Raw genomic sequence first — 23,695 nt, forward strand, 5'->3', positions numbered from 1 at the left:
GATTTGGTCTGATTTGAATCCCTGCCTCCTCCCATAGTTTTATAGGTGTGTAGAAACTTGTCAGTTCTATCCAGGAGTACAAGGGGATGTTCCTATGGAGACCAGGAAAACAGCAGGGTCTGCCATCTGAGCCAGGGGCCAGTGCTATTGAAATGCATATCATTGCAGATGTAGAAAAGATTTTTTTCTTGTGTGGGTGGTATGGCCAGGAAGCACAATAGTGTGTCTTTAAGCACACTCTAACCCTGTGGGAGATTCTATTGTCACTCAAGTCTCACTTTCCAATCAGGCTTTCCATGTGACCTGCCTGTCAGAAGAGGTGCAGGGCTCTTCCTGTCACCTGCCTTGAGGCTTGACTTTGAATAGGAAACAGTGGTTTTCTGTGCTGTGGTGCAGTTGCTTCGGGGAGCTGTGCTGAGGTTCAGTGATCTGGGAAACCAGAAGATGGTGAGCTACGCGATATTGTCTGTATATGGGGAGAAGCAGACAGTGACGTGTGGCAGATAGTGTGGTGTGTCCTCCCTGTATCTGGCTGGGAAACTGCAACCAGATTCCCTGTTTGTGAAGTGCCATCCAGTCTCTGTGAATTATTTCACCTAGAGGGAGGCTTCTCAATAACGTTGTTCTGTGGTCTTCGTCTGATCGGAAAATTGGGAGCAGGGAGCTGTTTTTAGGAGCACATTTCTAGTCACCTTCAACAATATTGATGCATATATGGAAAGCAGGTTTCCTAAGTCTGGCGTATTTTTCCATTAGCATCTTAAAATTCAACACTTTGCATTCAACATTTACATGTAATACACATCTATAGTTAATTGTGTGCAGGTTATCCCGAGACATCTCATGTGTTGAATACCATTCCCCCATGATGCCCTAATTTAAAAGAGTAGAATTGGTAATACAAATGATTTACCAATGCTTAGGAAATAGTATGTCTCCCTAAATAGAATTGAGCTGAGAAAGACTGTATCTGAAACACCCAAAATTTAAGCACATGCTAAGCACCCTATTTTGGATGCTAGTATACACATTTCTTCACCTGGATTGTCTAGACATTTGTCTGTAAAATGTTACAAGGAAGCCACCCCAGAATTATAACAAGCACGAGTCCCATCCCCATATCAAGAACAAGCCTCTGAAAGCTGCTCATGGAGGCATTACAGGGTTACAAAAAATCCCAAACCCTGGTATCATAAAATTCTAACTTTTTATTTTTCTTGAGAAAAAAACATAATTTTGTCAGGGGGACAATGTGAAACCAGGTGACAAATATTTGAAAATATAACACAGTTGTGTTAAGAACTCACCTCATCAAGCAAGGCTTTCATTTAAGCCCTCAGGCTGGGATGACTCAGTAACAGCCTGGGGTTTGGGCTTGGGAACTTTCATTGGTCCCTGATGTTTTGACAATAAACAGAACTCCTTTCTAAAATCTGCAATATGTTTGGGAGAGTAGTTAATGGCCTGGGCACTAAGCACTAAGCTCAATGCAAGGAATCCAGTTGTGGAGACTGAGGTGTAATGAGCAATGTATTCATGACCAAGCTGAGGAAACCCACAGAAACAGTTGATATTAAAAATTAGGAGCTCATTGACTTCAGACTTCATAACGAGAATATGACAGAAGTAGGCCTCCTGAGTGTGGGTATCAGTTAGGAGTGTTGAGCAGTCTTTGGGGCTTCTAGTTATGGAAAGGTATTTTCTCTAGTGTAAGAATGGACATTAGTAGGCAACTCCCCATAAAGGGAAACTCTCTCCGTCTAGACACACTATGGAGGGCCTAGGCACTGTACCAAACAATATGATGAACTTTGATGATTTTCCCCATGGAAAGCCACACCTATTATGTTGAACAGAAGAGGGATTGTGTTCTATGTGGGGTATTTGTGGATGGGAAGACATTGAACTAGGATTGGTATATAAAGTAAGAATGTATCAAATTCAAATTTTAAAAATTAGAATACATAAAAAGATAATATTCATCAAATTGTAGAACCCTTAAACTCACCACAACCAGAAGTCTGAAGGAGCAATTTACCTTCAGCAATTCTTTCTCCCCTTGCATGTTCACCTTGTCTAACCATAGGTTCTATCCCAAACCTTCCACATTACATCAGCTGTACTCACATCTAGATCCTAAATATTAAAAAACAAAGATAATGACTAAATATCATATCATGAAATTGAAAAATATATAAAAATCATAAAAAAGACTCTAATCTCATCCTTAAAAGGAAAATAGAGCTGTGAAATGTGAGATAAATTAGCTCTAAAGAGTGTGTTAGTTACATTTATAAATTATTCAAATCTTGGATATGAGTTTTATATTAAATTATTAAGAGTACATTCAATGAAATATAAGCTGGGTACTGGAGATTATCATCAGAAGTGTTAAATGTGTGGACAGATAGGGGTAAGGCTCAAACTCAAGTATCTATACATTAGATACTTGTACATAGGGAATAACAACAAATAAATTTTTAAAAATCACCTAGAATAAATTGTATAATTTATAACTATATATAACTAAAATTGGCCTCAAACTGAAAGTGTTTTGGTTGAACAATTAAAAGTAAAGATAAAATGATGGACACCTTTCCTAGAGTAATGGTTGTAAACCATAATTTTTTTGTTGCTACTTAATTACTATAATTTTGGCACTGCTATGAATTGTAATGAAAAATTTTTGGAGATAGAGGTTTGGCAAAGGAGTTAAAACCCACAGATTTCAAAACACCCATTTTTTTATTTTTAGCTTTCTCTGGTGTTACATTGAAATATAGTCCCATGTCAGGTACCATGTACTTGCTTAATCTTTTACTCCTTTAGCTCTTTAGATTTTTACCTTCTGGGAAGGGCACCTACCAGTCCCAAACTGATACACACATGCATGTGATTACTGATAAATACCCGGCCTTTCCTTGCCTTATTTCTATCCAATTTTATTAACTTAAAAGTTACCATCTCCCTTTTGCCTCTAGACTTTTAACTTTCTCCATTTATGTATATCTTAGTTTCTTTCCCAATCCACTACTTGCTGAGTGACTTGATATCTGGCCCTTACCATCATCCTCTTTTTTTATCTTGCTTCTTTGTCCTTGTTTCCAGATTAATTCTTTTATATATACTTTGTCCTGCTACGACAGCCTACCCTTTTTCCTGCCTCACTATTGGATAATCACCTCTTTGTCAGATCATCAGGAGTTGTAGACAGTCTAAGAATCACAGCTTCACAAAGCCACAGCATAAACAAAAGCAAAACATGTTTACTTCACTATCCAAATGTTCCATAGCATAAAAGTAACACATCTTAATATAATTTTCCACAGAATCATATATTTACAATATGATCAGTGTCATGATTTCAGTTGCACATATGTATGTGATATTTTAGAATGCCTTGACCTATAATGATGTGCATATCGACTTCACTTGGGAAGAGTGGAGTTTGCTGGATACTTCTCAGAAGAATCTCTACAAAGATGTGATGCTGGAGACCTACAAGAACCTCGCCGATATAGGTAAGAATGTACCTTCATATTTTAAACTGTTCTGTGGTTAATGGTATAAATAAAGCAGTCATATTTCTAAAGTTCACTGAAGAGAGTAACTTAAATTTTACACATTTTCATTAATAAATATACATTTTTGGTACTATATTTTAGAATGCAGTAAGGAAGATCATACTACTGAAGAAGAATGTACAAGTTTTAAAAGACATGAAAGGTAATTTTCATCTATGAGCTGATAGAAATGTGCCCCTGATAAATTGAAATCTGTCATGTATGTCTGAAATAGAACCAACACTGTATTTAAGCACAGCTTAAATTCATTGATGATTATTAAACTCACACAAAACCATACACCTCAGCTTCAGGTAGGTGATCTGCATTTGCAACACATTATTTAAAGAAAGAAGTCAAGAAAACAATGCCTTGAGAGAAATTACCACTTGAATCATCACAACATGAGAGCTATGTTATAGAAATTTAATTCCATGTATTTCATATTATGTATACATATGTTTGATGTTAAAGGGATATCTCCATACCTTCCATTAACACATTATTCCAGAAATATTTAGTTTTACTCATGTACCTGCTGTTATTTTGTAAGTTTAGTGAAAGGGACAATTGTTGTCAAGAGTCAAAGGGCAGTTATTGCAGAGAATCCTTAGTCTCTCTAGCACACGTCTATAAGGAACAGAAACTCAAACTGAACTAATCATGGAAGCCTCTTCTTTGTAAATATATTTTAATAATTATATCATGTATTAGTCAGGATAAAATCCATATCAACCAAGGGATATGGAGGACAAAATATACCTACATCTCAGAATATTTAAAAGACACATAGTAGTCCCAAATTAAGCATAGTTGTTGAATTTGTTTCAAGTGATGAAGTAATTTATTTTTCTGCTTCATTGCTAATACACAAACAAGTTCACTCGGCAGAAAACCAGAATGACTATAGGACTGTGTACATACTTCTTTTTGTTCCAGTTCATTAGCAAATGTAGTATGACTCAAAGTGTAGGAAACTTGCAAAAATTCAATAATGGTGATAAAAATCTGATTTTTTCCAATTCTTTTCATTATGTAAAACATCAAATGTAGAAAGAGTTTCTAAAAATTAGAAACATATGAGAGGATTATACCTATACTAGTATCTTGAAAGATGCAAGACAATCTCTTAAAAATGGCAAACAACCCTTAATGTGGGGGAAAATATGAGTGTAAAAACAGTGATCAGCCTGTATGATCTGATTCTTCTTCACAATTGCAAAAAAATGTAATATTAATTTATACAGACATCAAGATTCAACAATGTATTGAATATGGTAAAGCATTCACATGCCCATTTTATTTTTCAGGCATGAAGGAAACCAAACTGGAGAGAAGCCTTCTGAATATACACAATGTCTTAAAGCCTTTGCATATAACAGTCCTCTTCAAAGGCATCAAAGAACACACTCTGGAGAGAAACTGCATAAATGTGACCAATGTGTTAAAGCCTTTGCTAGTCACAGTAAACTTCAAATGCATAAAAGGAAACATACTGGAGAGAAACCGTACAGATGTAATCAGTGTAGTAAAGCCTTTTCTTGGCAAAGTAATCTTCAAAGACATAAAAGGACACATACTGGAGAGAAACCCTATGTATGTAATCAATGTGGTAAAGCATTTTCTCAGCAAAGTTCTCTTCAAGAGCATAAAAGGACACATACTGGAGAGAAACCCTATGAATGTCATCAATGTGGCAAAGCGTTTTCTTGGCACTGTAATCTTCACATGCATAGGAAGACACATAGTGGAGATAAACCCTACAGATGTATTCAGTGTAATAAAGCCTTTTCTCATCAAAGTACTCTTCAATTACATAATAGGACACATACTGGAGAGAAACCCTATGAATGTAATCAGTGTGGTAAAGCCTTTGCTTATTCCAGTCATCTTCAAACACATAAAAGGACACACACTGGGGAGAAACCCTATGAATGTAATCAGTGTGGTAAAGCCTTTTCTCAGCAAAGTTCTCTTCAAAAGCATAAAAGGACACATACTGGAGAGAAACCCTATGAATGTAATCAGTGTGGCAAAGCCTTTTCTGATCAAAGTACTCTTAAAAAACATAAAAGGATACATACTGGAGAGAAACCCTATGAATGTAATCAGTGTGGCAAAGCCTTTGCTCATTCCAGTCATCTTCAAACACATAAAAGGACACACACTGGAGAGAAACCCTATGAATGTAATCAGTGTGGTAAAGCCTTTGCTCATTCCAGTCATCTTCAAACACATAAAAGGACACATACTGGAGAGAAACCCTATGGATGTAATCAGTGTAGTAAAGCCTTTTCTGATCAAAGTACTCTTAAAAAACATAAAAGGATACATACTGGAGAGAAACCCTATGAATGTAATCAGTGTGGTAAAGCCTTTGCTCGGCACATTTCCCTTCAGAGGCATGAAGGAACACACAGAGGACAAAAACCTAATGAATGAAATCAGTGTGGTAAAATGTTCACATTTCAAATTGCTGTTTAATGTATAAAAGAACACATACTAGAGAGAAAGTACATGAATATTCTCAAATCAGTAAAAGCTTTGCTTCTCATATTCATCTTCACATACATAAAAGGACACATAATGGGAAGATACTCTAAGAATGCAATCACTGTGTAAAGGCCTTTGCATTTCCATCATTTCTTCAAAGCCATAAAATAACATACTATAGATAAAGCATTTTAAGGTAATCAATGTGGTCAAGCTTTTGCATGGATGAGGAATCTTTGAAATCCTTACAAAATATTCAGCAGTGAAAATATAAATGCAATCAGTTTGGTTTAATTTTGCATTTATGCAGGAGTAAAACTTTATGGGCAATCAATCTCTTAAAGCCTTTGCATGTTAAAATCATTCTTGAGAACCTGAAAAAGATTCTGAAGGCTTTTCATTATCAAGTGATTGGTGGGATCTTTAGCCATCACACTTCTGATCAGATACACAACAGTATTTTATAGAAGAATTTGCCAGTGTCAACAATCTGTTCAACCATTATGATGTCCATTTTTATATTGTTGCTCCAACACACTTATGGAAGTCATATGTGCAGAATAAAAAGGTTCAGCCAAAGAAACACACCCCAATCCAGGAACCAGAAACAGTGAAATAAACACTTTTTAAAATGAATCTGGAGTCAAAGAAACATACCCTGAAATAAGACCCAAATAATTAAAAAGGGCTAGTGAAAGAAACAAAATCGGCCCTGTAACCAAAGGCAAAGAAACAAACTCTATACCTGATGAGCTGAGGAAAAATCCAACCAATATCTGAGCTCAAAACCAACCAATCCCCAAGCAGGAATCCATTCAATCTCAAAGGTTTTTCAATCTCAGTGATTGAAGTTTTACCAATTAACATGCTGAGAAATATTCTCCATGAAAAACCTATTTCTCTAAGAAGACATATATAAACACTGTGCTTCTTCAGTTGGAATATAGCATTTTCCACAATGGTAGTAGCAGTCAATTTCCTGGATTCCTCCCACTCAAGTAAATCTCGTCCATCAATTTCAGTAAAAATCTTCTTTTGAAAGAGTGGATCCATTCCCTAGTTGAGTGGATCAGACAATCAACGTACACTTCTGCTGGGAGACTCCCTTAAGGGAGCAGAGGAGGAGAAAAATCTTTTCACTGATCCTGTAGCAGACTGTTACTTTTCTGGATCAGTTTCCCCCATAGTTGAGTGAAGAAGAGAAGTGACAATTTGGGCTCGATCTAAATAGAAACGGTTATCATTGCTTGGAAATTCCCTACTGGAGAATAGAATAGAAGAGAAGAGAAGAAATGAGAAGAGAAGCAATGGACACTTCTGGTAATATAGTCTAACAGCAGAATGGAGCAAAGCTCAGTTGTAATGATTTTATCTGAGAAAGAAGCCGGAGTGCTACATCCTGCACAAAGAACACCTCCCTTGAACAAAACTTCATGTGTAGCCTGACTTCCTGACAGTCAGAATACCCTTTTCCTCACATCTGTGTGATTCCAGGATATCTTCCCTTCATAGCAGGATGTGAAGCTTCACACTGGACACTCAGGGTAGATTTTTCTTCAGAGCCCTTGGTATCCAAAGATTCAGTAATAGAATGACATCTCAAAAGTCGTGATACCTTTCTCTTCAGAGCTGCAGTTATCCAGGCCATCTTCCCTTCACAGATGGAGGTATAGATTGACTTATGACATTAGGAATACCTTTCCTTCCATAGCTGTAACACTTGCACTGTGATTTTAAATGATAGTGTATCAATTTTAGATTTATCCTTCTCTTCAAGTGCATTAATTAGCTACTTCATGTGTAAAGCTTATTAGTTTGTATTATTTTCTCTCCTCTTTAATAATACAGGAGCTTCATTAAAATTCGCCTGGCATTGAAACTAGGGGTCTAAGAACTCACGTCCCTAAGCTGCATAGAGTGGGAACTGGTTTTAGCAGTCACTGAATTGGGGGTTCTATTTTGACATGTGAGGTGGATGCCAACGAGTGTTATATGTGTGGCAAATCCATTTAATGAAGTTTATTTTGTTGTCCTTATATTCCTTTTGTGGCTTTTGTTCATTTTGTAATTTGATTAGTGTTAGTTTTTTTTTTCTGCTGAAATGTATATAAGGTTACCCCTATCATCTAGGGGGTAAATTTTTTTTATTATCAGGTAGTGTGAGATCATATTTTTCAAATAACTATTTGTCTGAAAGTGTGGTGGTTTGTCGTTCCTGGTTATGTTTTCCATATTTTCACTAACACCCTTTAGATTTTGCTGTTTATTAGCTGCAATGCTTGGGTGTTAGTAATGATGAGGGATATAGTTGAACTCATTATCGTCATGTGTCTGCCTCTTGAATACAACCGCAAGTGTAGATGATACATTCCCAAAATGTGCTGTTTGTTTTCTCAAAATAACTTAGCAATGTTAATGTTAAAATGGTTAATAAAACATAATATAAGAAACATTAAATTCCTCATGTGTGTACTCAGAGTGTTTTCTTTTATCTGGTAGATATGTTGTGTCTGGAAATCAATACCTGTCCTTATGGATGAGCAGTCAGAGTTCTAAGCCTTCTATTCAACCACAAGAATATATCGTTAATAGCAATAAATGTGATTGGCTGATCTAATTTGATCTTTATCTGAGCCCTGATGCCTCAGAATAAATATATGATCAATTGAATCAAAAACTTACTTAGAGTTGGTGCTTATGGAAATTCCCATGCTCAAATCTCCATAAAATGAGGGAATGCAGTACAAAATAAATGATCAAGAAAGAAGCTAACAATAAAAGTCTTTAAAAAATGGTTGAATAACCAAACCACAAGAGTGAGTTGGTATCCCATGTGGTAAATAGGTATGAATATGTTACCATATGCTCACATGTCAGATGTACACCTGCTGGAGTGTATACCTCCTGTGAGGAGAGAATAGGATCTTGCAGTCACGAAGTCTCTCTTGTTTGAATGGGCTCATATTCTGCTCCCCTGCTGCCTGCAAAACATTCAGTTTGGAGCTCTGAATGGTGATAAATATAGATGACATTGCGATTGTGAGACTTTAGTCTCTCTAAGGCATATACAGTAATGTATTTACAAACAGCTGTGAAAATTGGAAGAATCTTTACTGAGGGAGATTAGGGTTTGAAAGCACAAGGATCAAATGTCAGATAGCTTTCTTCATTTGTAACTGATGGCAAGCTGGCATAAACTGTACTCTGTTTCCACTCATTTGGGGTGGGTCAGCCCACTCCATTTCTTCCACTATTTAATATTTGGCAACTCATGTAGTTGTCACTGATAGTACCCTGCAGTCCACATTCTGACTGTAATGCTCCTCAGTCTCTGCCACGGCAATCCCTGGTACCTGCTGTCTCACAGGTATAAGGGTATTCTAAGTGTCATTTATATCACTCCTTTTGACTAATATCTAATGAAAGAGTAGACACCATGAATTTCTAAATTTCCTGGGAATTTCATTGTAGGAAAAGACTGATTCCAGCAGATGAGAATCTCTCTGCTGCAGCAATATTTATGACTTATCTGACCATCTTGCTGAAGAGATGGGACCTGAGGGTTTGGGGATGCTTTAAGAGATGGGAAAACTTTTAATATCGGCTTAGTTATATTACTTAGCTGTGCAGATCTCTTGCCTTCTATTCAAACCTGTTACCATCCAAGGATGTATTAGTTACCTTATGTCTACATCACTGTTCCAAATAGTATCAGGCAAGAATCATTTCCATATATTTTCATCCAAAACTGCATGTTCAATCCTGGAGAAAAACCCTATATATATAATCAGTGTGGTAAAGCCTTTGCTCAGGACAGTCATCTTCAAATGGTCTCATCAGACTGTATTCAAATATTTGTGCATACTTAATTCACACATACTTAGCAGAAATAAAAAGGGAAAAATCTGGGAAAAATCAGTGAAAGCGATGCAATGTAATTTAAATAACATATGTTACAATAAATATTAAATAAAAATATGGCTAGAGAGTGACCTTAACAATTAAGAACACTGGTATTGTTGCATTGGAAAGAGGTTATGTTAATAGAAACCATGGTTCCTCTCCATCTCCGGTAACTTCAGTTCCAAGTGAACTTCCCTCTTCTGGCCTCTGCTGGTACTGCACACATCCAAAAATCAGTAAATGAATATACATGAAATAAAGTTTAAAAATGAGATTCTTTCTGGTCCTTCTTAGAAGCAGATGTGGCATTCCTCTAAGCAAGCCATGCTCAGAGGAAAAGAATCCTTATTCTAAGGGGAAGAATAGCTCTGAATAGCTATTTATTTAAGAATATCATACACACTGTGCATAAGTGTTTTCCACTTTTTAAAATTTGTGTTCTATGTGCTTTTATGTGTGAGGATTGTGGCACTGACATATCTTTTAAATGTATCTTTTACAACATACAGCATAGTCTACTAGAATACATTGTACTTTATGTTATATTCACATTTAGATCATAAGGCATAATCTAAAGGATAGTTTTGCCCTGTAAATCTCCATATGCCAAAATGGTTAGACTTGCAATCTTCTACCCTATTTAAAATTTTCAAAGCATGACCTCAGGCCAAAGCTAAAGGAGACATTAGGATGGCATGTTAGTATTCGAGTGTCTGTACTGCCCTATCCTTCTGGTTCTGACAGCATATGCCCTCGACTGCAGCCACTAGAAGGGCCACCTGCGTATTTTCACTATGGACCCTTTTGAAAATGCCCTGCCCAAACCAAATCACATCCTGCTCTCTGTTTCTCTCCCTCCTTGTGTCTGTTCTTCTCTCTCTCTCTCTGTCTCTCTCTCTCTCTCTCTCTCTCTCTCTCTCTCTCTCTCACTCTCCCGCTCCATCTCTGCCCCTCTTTCCTCTCTCCTACTGCTCCTGTCCCTGAAGGCTGGCCTCTCCCCCTCCCTTTCCCCTTTTTATGATCCCTTTCCCTAATTAAAAAACCCTCTGTTTGAATCCTGTCAAATGGCATCTGTCTGGGATAACTAGTGTATGGTCCCAGGTAGTGAGTTCATTCTGTGGATGCAGGCAGGGCAGGATTAAAGCAGTGTTATTGTGTGGTGGGCATTGTCAATATTTGGGTCCTCGGGACTTCTTTGGCCTCCAATACAGATGCTGTTGGGTGGGAGAACAGAGTCCAGTGAAGTGAGTGCATCCTGATGTTGCTGGGGAGGATTTAAGGAGTGTTATTGTGTGGTGGGCAGTGCCTTGTGCGGGCTTCATAGATCAAGCCTACCCTCTGGTAAAGTGCAGGTATTCTTGCAAAGTTTTAGAACAGTGATGGAATCAGGAATTGTGTGTGGAGGATTGTAGTAGTATGTCCACTCTGTAGTATTTAGGCAATGTTAAAGGGGATTTGTGGGTGGTGGACAATGTCCTGCCTTCAAAAGCAGCATCTAGTTGGCAACTTAGGATGCATACACCGTATAATGTCACTCACTAGAATAGGCCAGTGCCTGGGAAAACCTTAAACTTTAAAAGAAAATGGAATATATGTATTAGCGAATAATCCCCCTAGTGCGAAGATTCCTCATGATGCCAGTAGAGAATGCCTCCTTCTGTGAAACTCCATAGGTACAACTTACAAATACCAACATTAAATCATTTTTATTTAAAATTCCATTTTCAAGGATCCATCACCTAACTTCTATGATTCACAGTAGCTCAGATGGTGTTGAGTAAGCTAAGTAAGCTCTTTTTGCAATCCTGAAAGGCACTAAATTTAGTTACCATTACTCCACACTTGTTAGGTATTTTTTAACACCCTGTGTTATGTCCCCACTTCTGTGAATGGCACAATAGATTTGTCCTAATGACCTAAGTCTCTGTAGACTCATTAAAATAGCCCTCATTTTCTGAAACACTTTCAATTCTAACTCTACAAGAAGTATCAAGCATAGCTCTTCTGGCCTAACACTAACTTTTATGATTGATACTGTTACGTGAAGCATAACCCCAGCACTTAGAAGCTGAGAAGAATGCTGCCATGAATCAGTGGCATCCCTGGTCTAGATAGCAAAACAATAACAAAATTATATTTGATGCCACATATTTTGTTCCAACTTTTTTCTCTGTTGCTCTGATAAATTCTCTAACCAAAAGCTACTCTGGTAGTGAACAAGTTTATTTGGTTGATATCTCTATGTCACTGCCCATCATTGTGGGAACTTAGGCTAGAAAATCAAGCTAATAAAGGTAAAGCGTTGCTTCCTAGCTATATCTCTTGCATTCTTACTGCCCAGTGCTAAGCTCCTCTCATCCAGCCCAGGCCTAATTGTTTAGAGATATGGCCAACTCAAAGGAATAGACTTCTAACATCAATCATAATCAACACAACCTGTCTCAGACACGGCAGTCAGATATTCTGATCTAGGAACACCCTCAGTTGATGTTCCCTCAGATGTCTCTAGGCAATGTCATGTTGACATCTGAAGGAAATTAGGAATAAGGCCATGACTTAGAACACAATAAAGTGCCTGTTGGAAGAGGGGCTTGGAAGCAGAAAAGATATGCTGAGATTAATGTACATAATATGTCTTAGAAAGTCGAAATAGTCTTTATAGACATGGGCTCCAAATACTTGGATTTGTTTTAAAGCATACCAAGTACTACACACATGATTTCTTCAGGACATATATCTTAAACCTGAAAAGCACAATCATGTTAGGAAGTGCCACACAATTTTATCCAGTTCTTCTATTTTTCTTGAACAACTGTAACTAGTGTAATTTGGTTTAATGATGAGTTCAGTTTCCCATATTAAAATTGCAACTTTGTGTGTGTGTGTGTGTGTGTGTGTGTGTGTGTGTGTGTGTGTGTGTGTGTGTTTGTGTGTGTGTGCTGAGACAGTGCTTCTCTGTGGCTGTTGAGGCTGTCTTGGAACTAGCTCCTGTAGACCAGGTTTGTCTCAAACTCACAGAGTTGGGCCTGTGAAAAAAGGGCATGCCTTATTTCTTTTTTATGATTTATTTATTTACAATGCACACAGTATTCTGCCTGTACATATGGCTGCAGGCCAGAATAGGGCACCAGATCTCATTGTAAATTGTTGTGAACCAACAAGTGGTTGCTGGAAATTGAACTCAGGAACTCTGGAAGAGTAGTCAGAGCTGTTAAACTCTGAGCCATCTCTACAGCCTATAAGTTGAGTTCTTTACACAACATCTTGATTGCCTGGTCTGTAGAAACAAGAAATGGCTGGTCAGAACTTATATTGATCCTCTAAGATTAATTACCTCATTACTCACTTTTAAAAACAACTACTGTCACAGCAGAAATGAATTTGTGCACTTTCCTGCCCATGGCTTTTTCTGTTGTGACTAAACCTTCTTTTCAGTTGGTCAGTGAACTCAGTTCTAACACAGGTACCACTTCATTTATAAATGAACCATAAAATTGGAGAACTTTGAGGATACTCATTCACTGACCTATTCTTTTCCTTCCTTCAGACCAGTCAAGGCCCAGCTAAGGAAGGAGTGGCAGGACTGTCTTTCCAGCAATGAGTAGGAGAGAAGGGGTTAAGTGTTTAAAGAAATTCCAAATTATATTGTGTGACAAAAGTGTGAGCTATAGGAGACATTGACCTAAAAAAATTTCTTCTCAGCATTCCTAATGCTATAACTCTTTAATACAGTTCCTCATGAAGTGATGACCCAAAACTTTAAAATTGTTTTTGCTGCAATGTCTGTTGGGTGCCAAAATTATTCTATTAGAAAGTTTTTCGGGGTCCAAAACTTAGTCTCCATTATTGGGGAGCCTGAGTCTCCATTGTCTTGCAGATGCTAGCTGAATTACAACTGAATGTCTTGGCCTCAGTGGAGAATGTCTCCTAGTTTGTACTTCAATAGGCTTAAGTCTGGAATAGGCCTGTACATGGGCTGAGAATTCTTTCTATATGCCAAGAGACTCAGAAGGGGGAACATGAGAGGAGATAGGAGAGGCACTTGTGTGGTCATTTTGACTGTTGGAAAGTGGGTTAGGAAGATGATGGGATAAACTGTAGACTCCAATTTTCAGATGGAATAAGAGGCCCTCCAAAGAATCCCAAGATGCTTCTGTGCCTGGTCATTGTCACCTTAGGGTACCTAGGAGTTTCTAAGTCCACGTTCCCCCACTCAGGGATGGACCCGAGGCTGGTTCATGCATGTCTCCCATCACAGCGTGGGAGCCCTTCAAAGACATCAAAGATAGCATGCGACTGAACAGGGTGGACTTTCTGGCTTCTATATCATGGGACTGATAAAAGCCAGAAACTGGCAAATGTCATAACTATATTTTCACTCCTGTTATTAATTATAATACAAATATCTGTGTTTCCTGATGGTCTGATACCAGTCTTGTGACAGGGTCATATATTTGATTCCCCAAAGATGAAAATCAATGCTCTAAAAGGATGTAAATCAATAGAAAGCACTTGAGAAAAACTTTGAATGAAATTCTTAAAACAAGGAAAATTGAAAAACAGAAAGAAAAATCAGTAATGCATTTAAAGATAGTGAATTTTCAAGTGATACCAATAATTGTGTTTTTGAATGATGAAATGTGGAAGAACACGTGTTGTGCCCAGATTGCAGAACCCCCAAATAACCCAACAACAACAGACGACTCAATGAATGCAAGGACAAAGGTTTCTATATTGACTCGAGGATATGAGGTACAGCAAGCAACCCATTTTCCGTGAACAAAAGGAGTTCCCACTTTCAAATGTGGGGTGTTTTTATAAGAGAGAATGGCAGAACTGGAAGCCCCAAGATTAGAAAACTTGTGTTGTTACACAAGACATGACAATTATTTTATGGTTCAAGGAAGGTGCAATTAAGCAGGATTCTGCAGAGAAAATGAATTTGGTAATTATCTCCTGGGGACTTCTATGATTGATAACTATCTGATCCTCTTTGGACTAGAGGAGTTTCAACACAGCTCAAGGGTTTGATATCTGGCCTAAGGTTGATAGTCATGTTTACCATTGTTTAACCTTGTCTGTTGGGCAGCCTTTTGGGAATTCAGAGATGCTTAAGTGTTTTTCTAATTTTGATTTGGAGTCTGGGTTTTAGACTTTTATTAATTTTCACTTTCACATTTAGCTACACTGACTTTGAAATTGAGTAGGCACTTTCTTGATAGAGAAAATGCCAGTAATGACACACTTTATGACTGTGTCCTAAGTATAATATTAGCCACTGAGTACTGTAAGCTAACATGCAGAGTTAAAGTTTTTCACTTCTTTCCAAAACCTTTGACCTGACTTAACTTAGTCAATCAGGATTGCATACATTTGCATAAGAGAGATGAAAATTGAATACTTAGTAGTTCAAGCAATCATTCAGGAAAGTTACACCCATCAATTCTGTGTTTTTCCATTCACTTGGAAAGAATTAATGCATGCTTGAAAGCTGTTGATAAAGTCATTCACCATGCCCCATCATTCCTTCTTCATAATGCAGAACCCTGCATTTCAGTGCCTCGAACTTCATACTGTGAGCTTGTTACCAACTTATTTGTTTACCCCTGAAATTTTCACAGTGTACTGTTTCCTGCTCTTCGTGTTTGAAGGGAAAACATGCTTCAAACATAAGTCCTTTCCATGCTCTGCAATCGACAATCCACTATGTGACTCAAACTAGAACTTTTAAGATTCTGTGTTGTTGCAGATTTTTATTCCAATATTTAGGGTGGTTTGTCAGGATAACAAGGGCAATGCCCTCTGTGGCTGCAGACAGGGTTCAAGTCCACTCAATCAATATAGGAGACCTAAACTGCTTTGCAAAAGACTGGAGATGCAGGAATTCTAGTAACAATATACCTTAATTGCACACTAGGACTTAATTTTGGTGTGTCCCTTGAGCAGCATTTAGAGGCCCGCTGTTTTAATAGAGGGATAGGCATTTCTGCTGGTTTTAAATTGGGGATGTCTCCTTTGTTGCTGCAATATAACTGGTTAAACCTCAAGAAGAAACAATTACACCTAATCATATTGTATTCCAACAGTCAAGGTTAGTATACTAATTTTCTTTGGAGCATTTGAGATGCAGTCCTCCATTACCTAAATACTATTTTGTGACTTAATGTCTCCTAAGAACAGGTAAATCTGTATACTGTCAATTCTACTGCCAACAAGTCTACACTTCCATATCACAGTTTATAATGGGTTGATCCTCTACACAGGAAATACTGTTTACAATCTCCACAGAATTAACTGCAAGTGTATTCAAAACATAAACATTAAACACTTAAACTGCAGAACTTCTAGAAGATACTAAGGGACCTATGTTCTCTGAGTTTGACAAACGTGTTTCAAAGCAACATCATAAGCACTAATGGCCCCTGCATTTGACAGTGATGTCAACCAGGATATATCAAATCACAGTCCCACTCCCAATTCTCTTCAAAGTCACAAACAGCAGAGTAAACATACTCAGAGTCTGCCAGCTGTACCACAGAATTGCAAAGACCATGCAGGAACCTTTGGATCACATAGAAATAAACTGGAGCATACATGACCTTTAGGAATATGCAGGATAATGAAAGACCAGGCAGGAACATGGCAAATTCTGCATCCGGCCACTGACTCCAACCCAGGCATGGGAGGGCCCTCCACACTGGATACTGTGGAGCTGTTGGGCACTTCTCCCAGTTTGGGGAAAGTAGCAACAAACTCACCGTGTCATGACTTTCCAGCTCCTCTATGAACAGCTCAATGCAGCAGCCCACATAGCACAGCACATAAGACCACGAGAACAGTTTCTCTGCAAACCAATGCCTGAAGATTGCAGCAGAAAGAACCCAGCACAAATTCTGACTGGCAGATCACCTGGAGGACCTGATTGCCTAGTGAAGCCTGAGTGACAAGGGTTCTGCCATAGGCTTACACTTGCTGTAAGACACAAAACAATGGTTCCTGATCCTGCCTTACACCCCAGAAACAGACCTTTTCTACATCAGCAGAGATAAGCATATCAATAGCATTGTCCCAGGCTTCAAGTACAGACACGGCTACCTTTGTTTACACCATGTGCAGTGGAGTGAATTTCTGTCCCACTGGTGAAGAGTAGCCAAAATATTAACAACTAAAGAGAGATTTCAAGAAAAAATCAGAGAGTTTTGTTATGTGGCTTCACACTGAGGTCAGGTGAACTGAACATACTTTTTATCTAGCTGCAATAGGGACTTCAAACAACCAGGAAATAAAATGAGGAAGTAGATTAAAAACAAGATAATGAGACTTTCTCCCTTCAGAAAGATGGATGGATGATGGCTCCATTGCTGTAGGAGTGATATTCCTGAAATTCAGAGCAAATTATTGACAACTGAAGAGTTATATGGTGCAGTCCTTATGGAGAGTTGAATACTTAGTTTATAATAGAGGAATTAAGAATATCTTTAGAAGCACTATTGTTAGCCAGCACAACTTACTGACTGGGGACTTGAAAAAAAATAAAATCCACAACTGATGATTCTTGAAAGGACTGTAGAATGAATCACTACACATATTTGGAAATGGATTTATTAGAATGGGTAAGGGGCCTGTAACCAAACAGGCAAAGGCCTGGAAGAAGGGAGATTAAGATTGAAGTTCCAACCAGGCAGGCAAAGGCCTGGCTGGAGAAAGGAAAGGGAGTCTAAGCCCACTACCAAACTATTGGAGTTCAGAATGAGAATGTGTAGCAAGGTGTAATTAATAAGATGTAGTAAGCTATTTAAGGAACCAGTTCAGAACTGAGAATTTTTGGATGGACCATGTATCTAGGTCTTGGAGCTCTCCTCTGCTAACCTGAAAGAACAAGTCCATTAAGCTGAGAGGCACCCAGTCTGAAACTCCATTCCTCAAATTCAGGCCTTCAGAAGAATCAAAGATCTGAAATTGGAGAATCACAATCCCGAGTCTGAACCTGCTACTGCTGTAGGAGAGGTACTCCCCTACTATGAGCCTGGTGACTATGGTTCTTAGGATTGTTTGCTTACGCTTGTGTATTTATTAGATATAAGTGTGAAGTAAAACTTATATACTCACACACAACTTGTTAAGTCTGCCATTCCTCCCTGGTTAAAACCTAGTAAGAGCTCAAGACATAATGTCTTAGGTATTGGACCCGAGAGTTCAAAAATGATTGCATTTCAATAATAACTTGAAGAATCCAGGAATTGTTCTGTTCATGAGTTTTCTTATCTCTGCTGGTCTTTAATATACACCAGAATCTCCAGGAAGTGGCTTTAATTCTGATAAAGAAATGAACTTGTTGGCAAGGGCTAGGGCAAATAGGAAAAAAGAGACTTCCTTCTTCAATATCCTTCATATATGTAGGCTGCCACCAGCTTAAAATTGGATCTTAATTTTTGTTTTACTTTTTCTTTTTTCTTTTCGTATTTTCAAGACAGGTGTTTTCTGTGCAGGCCTGAAACTCATTTTGTAGACCACACAGTCCTGTACCTCAGAAAATCCAAATGTTTCTGCCTCCTGAGTGGTGGGTTTAGAGGTGTGCAGCAGCCATCAATAGCTGAAGGTATATATCACCTCAAATGATCCAGGTTAAATATGAGTCTTTACTTTCAAATCCTATTGAAAAGTTAAACACAGGTGTACCCAATGCTTTCAGTTTTATTTAAACCATGAGGTAGTCAGTTTGATTACCAAGAATAGCCATTAGAACAACTTAGGCAGAAGAATTGAGAAAGATTTCTTACCTGAAGGAGGAAGGGGGAATCTGGGAGTTATTTCTAAAACAACACTTTTCCTAAGCAAAATGAAGCATGAGGATTTTACTTAGGGAGTGTAGACTCATTTATCTGGTATTCTCCCTTTCCTAAGCAGGCTCAGATAAAAAAATCCATTTGAAAGCAGGATTACAGTGTACAATCTAAGACATTTAGGGACATTTTTACTTTAAAGTCATTGAGAAAGATATAAATTATAAAAAGTATGTAAAGAAATGCCTTTGGCATGTTCATCTATACCAGACATTCTTCCCAGAAAATCAGGTATATAATACAGTGAAAATACACTGCTATGGAGCATATGCTACATCTGGAACTTGATGTTCCATCTAAAAGATAACTGCAACAATGGCACAAATCTCACAGTCATAAAAGTTTCTGATCCCAAATACAGAAAACTTCAAGGAATGCAACTTAATGACACTGTTTTCTATACTCTTAATGAATGGTTATGATATTACAATTAACCTCAGAATAAAGCTGCTTTTGGTTCTGAGGCAGCTGGCTAGGCAGATTGCCATAGCTGCTTCCATACAAAATCATAGGGACTATATTTTAACTACCTCTGGTTGCTGTCTTTCTCATGGCTATAATATCGCTTTGGAGAATTCCAATTTTTACTGTTTCTATCTTTAAAAAATAGTTATATGGGTTTTTATCCTGCATGTATTTGTATAGAGTACTTACACAGGCCAGAGTAAGGCAGGAAATGCTGGGGACAGAAGATGCAGCAAATAGTTAGCAAATAGCTAGTTAGTAGTTCTGGAAATGGAACCTATCTACTCCAAGTGCCATTAATTGCTGAGCCATTTCTATTATAACTTAAAATTTATTTCTATAAGTTGATTATTGGAAGATAATTTATCACTTTCCACTTTCATCTCTTCAGTCGCTCCCTTTTCAACCCCCTCACAAATTTCTATGTTTAAGTATGTGTGACTATGTGTGCTGAAATACATGAATACAAATTGGCTGTATCCATTTTTGTTGGTTTACAAACATTGATAATTGGCTGACCGTGTTTTATTGAATAAAATCTTAGGGCAGTCATCACTGCATGAGACTCATTATCTCAAATGGAGGAGACTTCTAATTTTTAAACAATATCGGTTGTGTGAGCCTAATTAGGCTGTATTGGTCAGTAAACATAATCAAGAAGTCAAAAGTTAGGGTGTAAATTAACTTAGCACTCAAGAGCACTGAAGATTCTTTCAGAGTTTCCAAGCTTCCATTCCCAGTACATACAGAAGTTTACCACTACCTGTAACTCCAGTATCAGAGGTTCTTATACAATCTACTGGCTCCTTGGCCACAATAAGAAGGGGAGACTTAGAACATGAGAATTATATTTTAAGATTTGTAAACACCACAATATGAACACAGGCTAGAAGAACATTGTAAGATTTACATCCTGTACCACATAGTATTCAGAGAGCTACATAAAATACACACAAAGACACAGACACACAGCCCCCCCACACACACACCTGAAATGAGAAATCCTCCTGACTTTGTGTATTCAATGTGTTGGAAAAATATGTGTTGATCAATGGGCACATAGGGAATCTGGTTCATTTGTCAACCTCGGATATGTTTCAAATCTCTCAGCCATAATCTATAAATATTTATGAGGGTAAAATCACGTACTTATAAAAAGATTATCACATTTGTCTTCCCTGTATCTATGTTGGTGGAATGAGAGAAGCAACTCCAAATAGTTGTGTTCTGACCTCCACACATGTGCTGTTTTCTTATGCCCACAATCACAGAAATATAAACACATGAACATCAGACAAACAAACACACACATACACACCAGACATACACACACACACACACACACACACACACAGACAGAGAGAGAGAGAGAGAGAGAGAGAGAGAGAGAGAGAGAGTATGTAGGAGTAATAAATAGGGATTTAACAAATCTAAACACAAAAATATCTGCTTAACATTGAAAACTGGTCTCACCAGAAACACAGGCAAACTCTCTTTTCAGAGAAGGAGCCTTGGACACTGTTAGGATTCTTTATTTTAATTTCTTAATGTGTTGGGAGTTTTTGAGACAGTGATTCTCTGTGGTTTTGTTTTGTTTTGTTTTGTTTTTACTCAAAATATCTGTAGCACTATTATATACTGATGATACATTCGTGGAGAAAGAAATAAGAGAAACATCACCCTTTACATTTGCCAAAAACAACATAAAATACTTTGGAGTAACACTAACCAAAAAAGGGAAAGTCCTGTGCAGTAAGAATTTTGAGTCTCTAAAGGAAGAAATCAAATAAGATAACAGAAAATGGAAGGATATCCCATGTTCTTAGATAGGTAAGATCAACATAGTAAAAATGGCAATCTTCCCAAAAGCAATCTACAGATTCAATGCAATCCCCATAAAATCCCAGCAAAAGACTTCACACTCCTTGATAGAACAATTCTCAACTGTATATGGAAAACCAAAAGACCCAGGATAGCCAAAACAACACTGTACAATAAAGAACTTCTGGAGACATCACCATGCCTGGCATCAAACTCTATTACAGAGCTATAGTTCTGAAAATAGCTTGGTATTGACACAAAAATTGAAAAGAAGACCATTGGGATCAAGTTGAAAACCTTATATTTACCCACACACCTATAAACAGCTGATTTTTGACAAATAAGCTAAATTTATATGACGGAATAAAGAAAGCATCATCAACAAATGGTTCTGGCATAACTGGATGCTGGCAAGTAGAAGACTGCAGATAGATCCATGTCTATCACCATGCATAAAACATAAGTCCAAGTGGAACAAAGACTTCAACATAAATCAAGCCACAGTGAACCTATTAGAAGGCAAAGTGGCAATTATCCTTGAAAGAATTGGTATAGGAGACTGCTTCCTGAACACTCCACCATTAGCACAGACATTGAGATCAACAATTAATAAATGGGACCTCCTGAAATTGAGAAGCTTCTGTAAGGCAAAGCAAACAGTCAGCAAGACAAAGTGGCAGTTCACAGACTGGGGAAAGATATTCACCAACCCCATATCTGATAGTGGGATGACTTCCAAAATATATAAAGAACTCAAGAAGGTAGTCTCCAAAACACCAAGCAATCCAAATAAGAAGTGGGGTACAGAACTAAATAGACAGTTCTCAATAGAGGAATCTAAAATGACTGAAAGACACATAAGAAAGTGTTCAACATCCTTAGTCATCGGGGAAATGCATATCAAAACAACTCTGAGATACCATCTTACTCCTGTCAGAATGGTTAAAATCAAAATCACCAATGGCAATTTATGCTGGAGAGGATGTGGAGAAAGAGGAACACTCCTCCACTGTTGGTGGGAGTGCCTACTTGTACAGCCACCTTTTAAATCAGTATGGTAACTCCACAAGAAAATGGGAATCAGTCTACCAAAAATTCCAGCAATTCCACTATTAGGCATATACCCAAAAGAAGCACATTCATACAAAAAGGACATTTGTTTACGATGTTCATTGCAGCACAATTTGTAATAGCCAAACCTGGAAGCAGCCTAGATGCCCATCAACTCAAGAATGGATAGGGAAAATGCTTACACTTAAACAATGGATTACTCAGTGGGAAAAAAACAATGTAATCCTGAAATTTTCAGGAAAATGGATAGAAATAGAAGAAACCATTCTGAGGGAGGTAATCCAATCACAAAAAGACAAATATGGTATGTACTCACTCATATGTGGATTTTATACATAGGGTAAAAATTACCAGCCTACAATCCACACTTCCAGAGGAGTTAGTAAACAAGGAGGAACCTAATAAAGACATACACGGTCCCCTGGAGAAGCGGAAAGAGACAAGATCTCCTGAGGAAATTGGGAGTGTGGGGGAGGGGAGAGGGAGCTAGGAGAATGAGAATGGTAGAATCGGAGGGGTGAGGAGGACTTGAGGCAGCAGGAAGTTTGTGCTGGGGGAAGAATGGAGAAGAGCAAGAAAAGAGATACCACAATGCAGGGAGGCATTATAGGTTTAAAGAGAAATCAGACACTAGGTAAATATCTGTATATCTACAAAGATAACACCAAGTAACAGTATAAGCTTCAGAGGATAGTCTACCTTTAATGCCCTCCCCTGATAATGAGATTGATGTCTGATGTATATGCCATCCTAGAGCCTTCACTCAGCAGCTGTTGAAAGTGGAAGCAGACACCCACTGCTAAACAATGAACTGAGCAGGAATCCAGTTGCTTAGAAGGAGGACTGATGAGCAAAACGGCCACCAATATCAGACTAGTGAAACCCACAGAAACAGCTGACCTGAACTAGGGGAAGCTCTTGAACCCAGACTGATCACTGGGAAAGCAGCATGTACTGATCCAGAAATGATGAAGTGAGTGTCAGTGACTAGGCCTCAGAAATCTATGGAGACTCTTGTAGTAGATCAGTACTCAACCCTAGGGTAGGAATGGACTTTGGGAGCCCATTCCACATAGGGAGATACTCCCTCAGCCTAGACTACCAGAGAGGGCCTAGGCCGTATCTCAAAGTATATGTCAGATTCTGAAGACCACCATGGAAGGCTTCACTGTCCCTGGGGAGCAGAAATGGTATGGGATAGTTAGGGCAGTGGTGGGGAGGCAGGGCACTAGGAGAGGGAGAGGGAACTGGAATTGACATATAAAACAATCTTGTTTCTAACTTGAATAAAAAATGGATAAAGAAAAATATAAAAACTACAACAATTAATGGAGCAAAATGTATTAGTGAAACACCAGGAAGCCTTAGAAGTTCAAATAAAGCACAAAAATCTTAGGGTGGTCTCCATTTTGGGAACTGCAGCAGCATCTGGGATATACTTAAGTGGTCATCAATAAGCTGGAGTGGTATAATGATGCATTTCCATTTACTTACATGTGTTCTGGACTGAAGTCATAGTTGCTTACTCTGGGGCAT

The 23,695-nt window shown here is 38.0% G+C and overlaps 2 protein-coding genes across 2 annotated transcripts in view; one reads left to right on the plus strand and one right to left on the minus strand.

The window, feature by feature from the left end:
- Positions 1 to 23,695, minus strand: part of LOC113838983 (zinc finger protein 431-like) — a 662,051-nt gene that overhangs the window by 593,098 nt on the left and 45,258 nt on the right. The gene's annotated exons all lie outside the window — the stretch shown is intronic.
- On the plus strand, positions 1,618 to 10,767 carry LOC118239748 (zinc finger protein 844-like). The gene is made up of 4 exons (XM_035453527.1): positions 1,618 to 1,626; positions 3,395 to 3,521; positions 4,874 to 5,112; positions 10,615 to 10,767. Exons 1-4 carry the CDS (start codon positions 1,618 to 1,620, stop codon positions 10,765 to 10,767), a joined length of 528 nt encoding a protein of 175 aa, XP_035309418.1.

This window comes from Cricetulus griseus, unplaced genomic scaffold (genome assembly GCF_003668045.3).
Source record: "Cricetulus griseus strain 17A/GY unplaced genomic scaffold, alternate assembly CriGri-PICRH-1.0 unplaced_scaffold_1, whole genome shotgun sequence".
Classification (NCBI taxonomy): domain Eukaryota; kingdom Metazoa; phylum Chordata; class Mammalia; order Rodentia; family Cricetidae; genus Cricetulus; species Cricetulus griseus.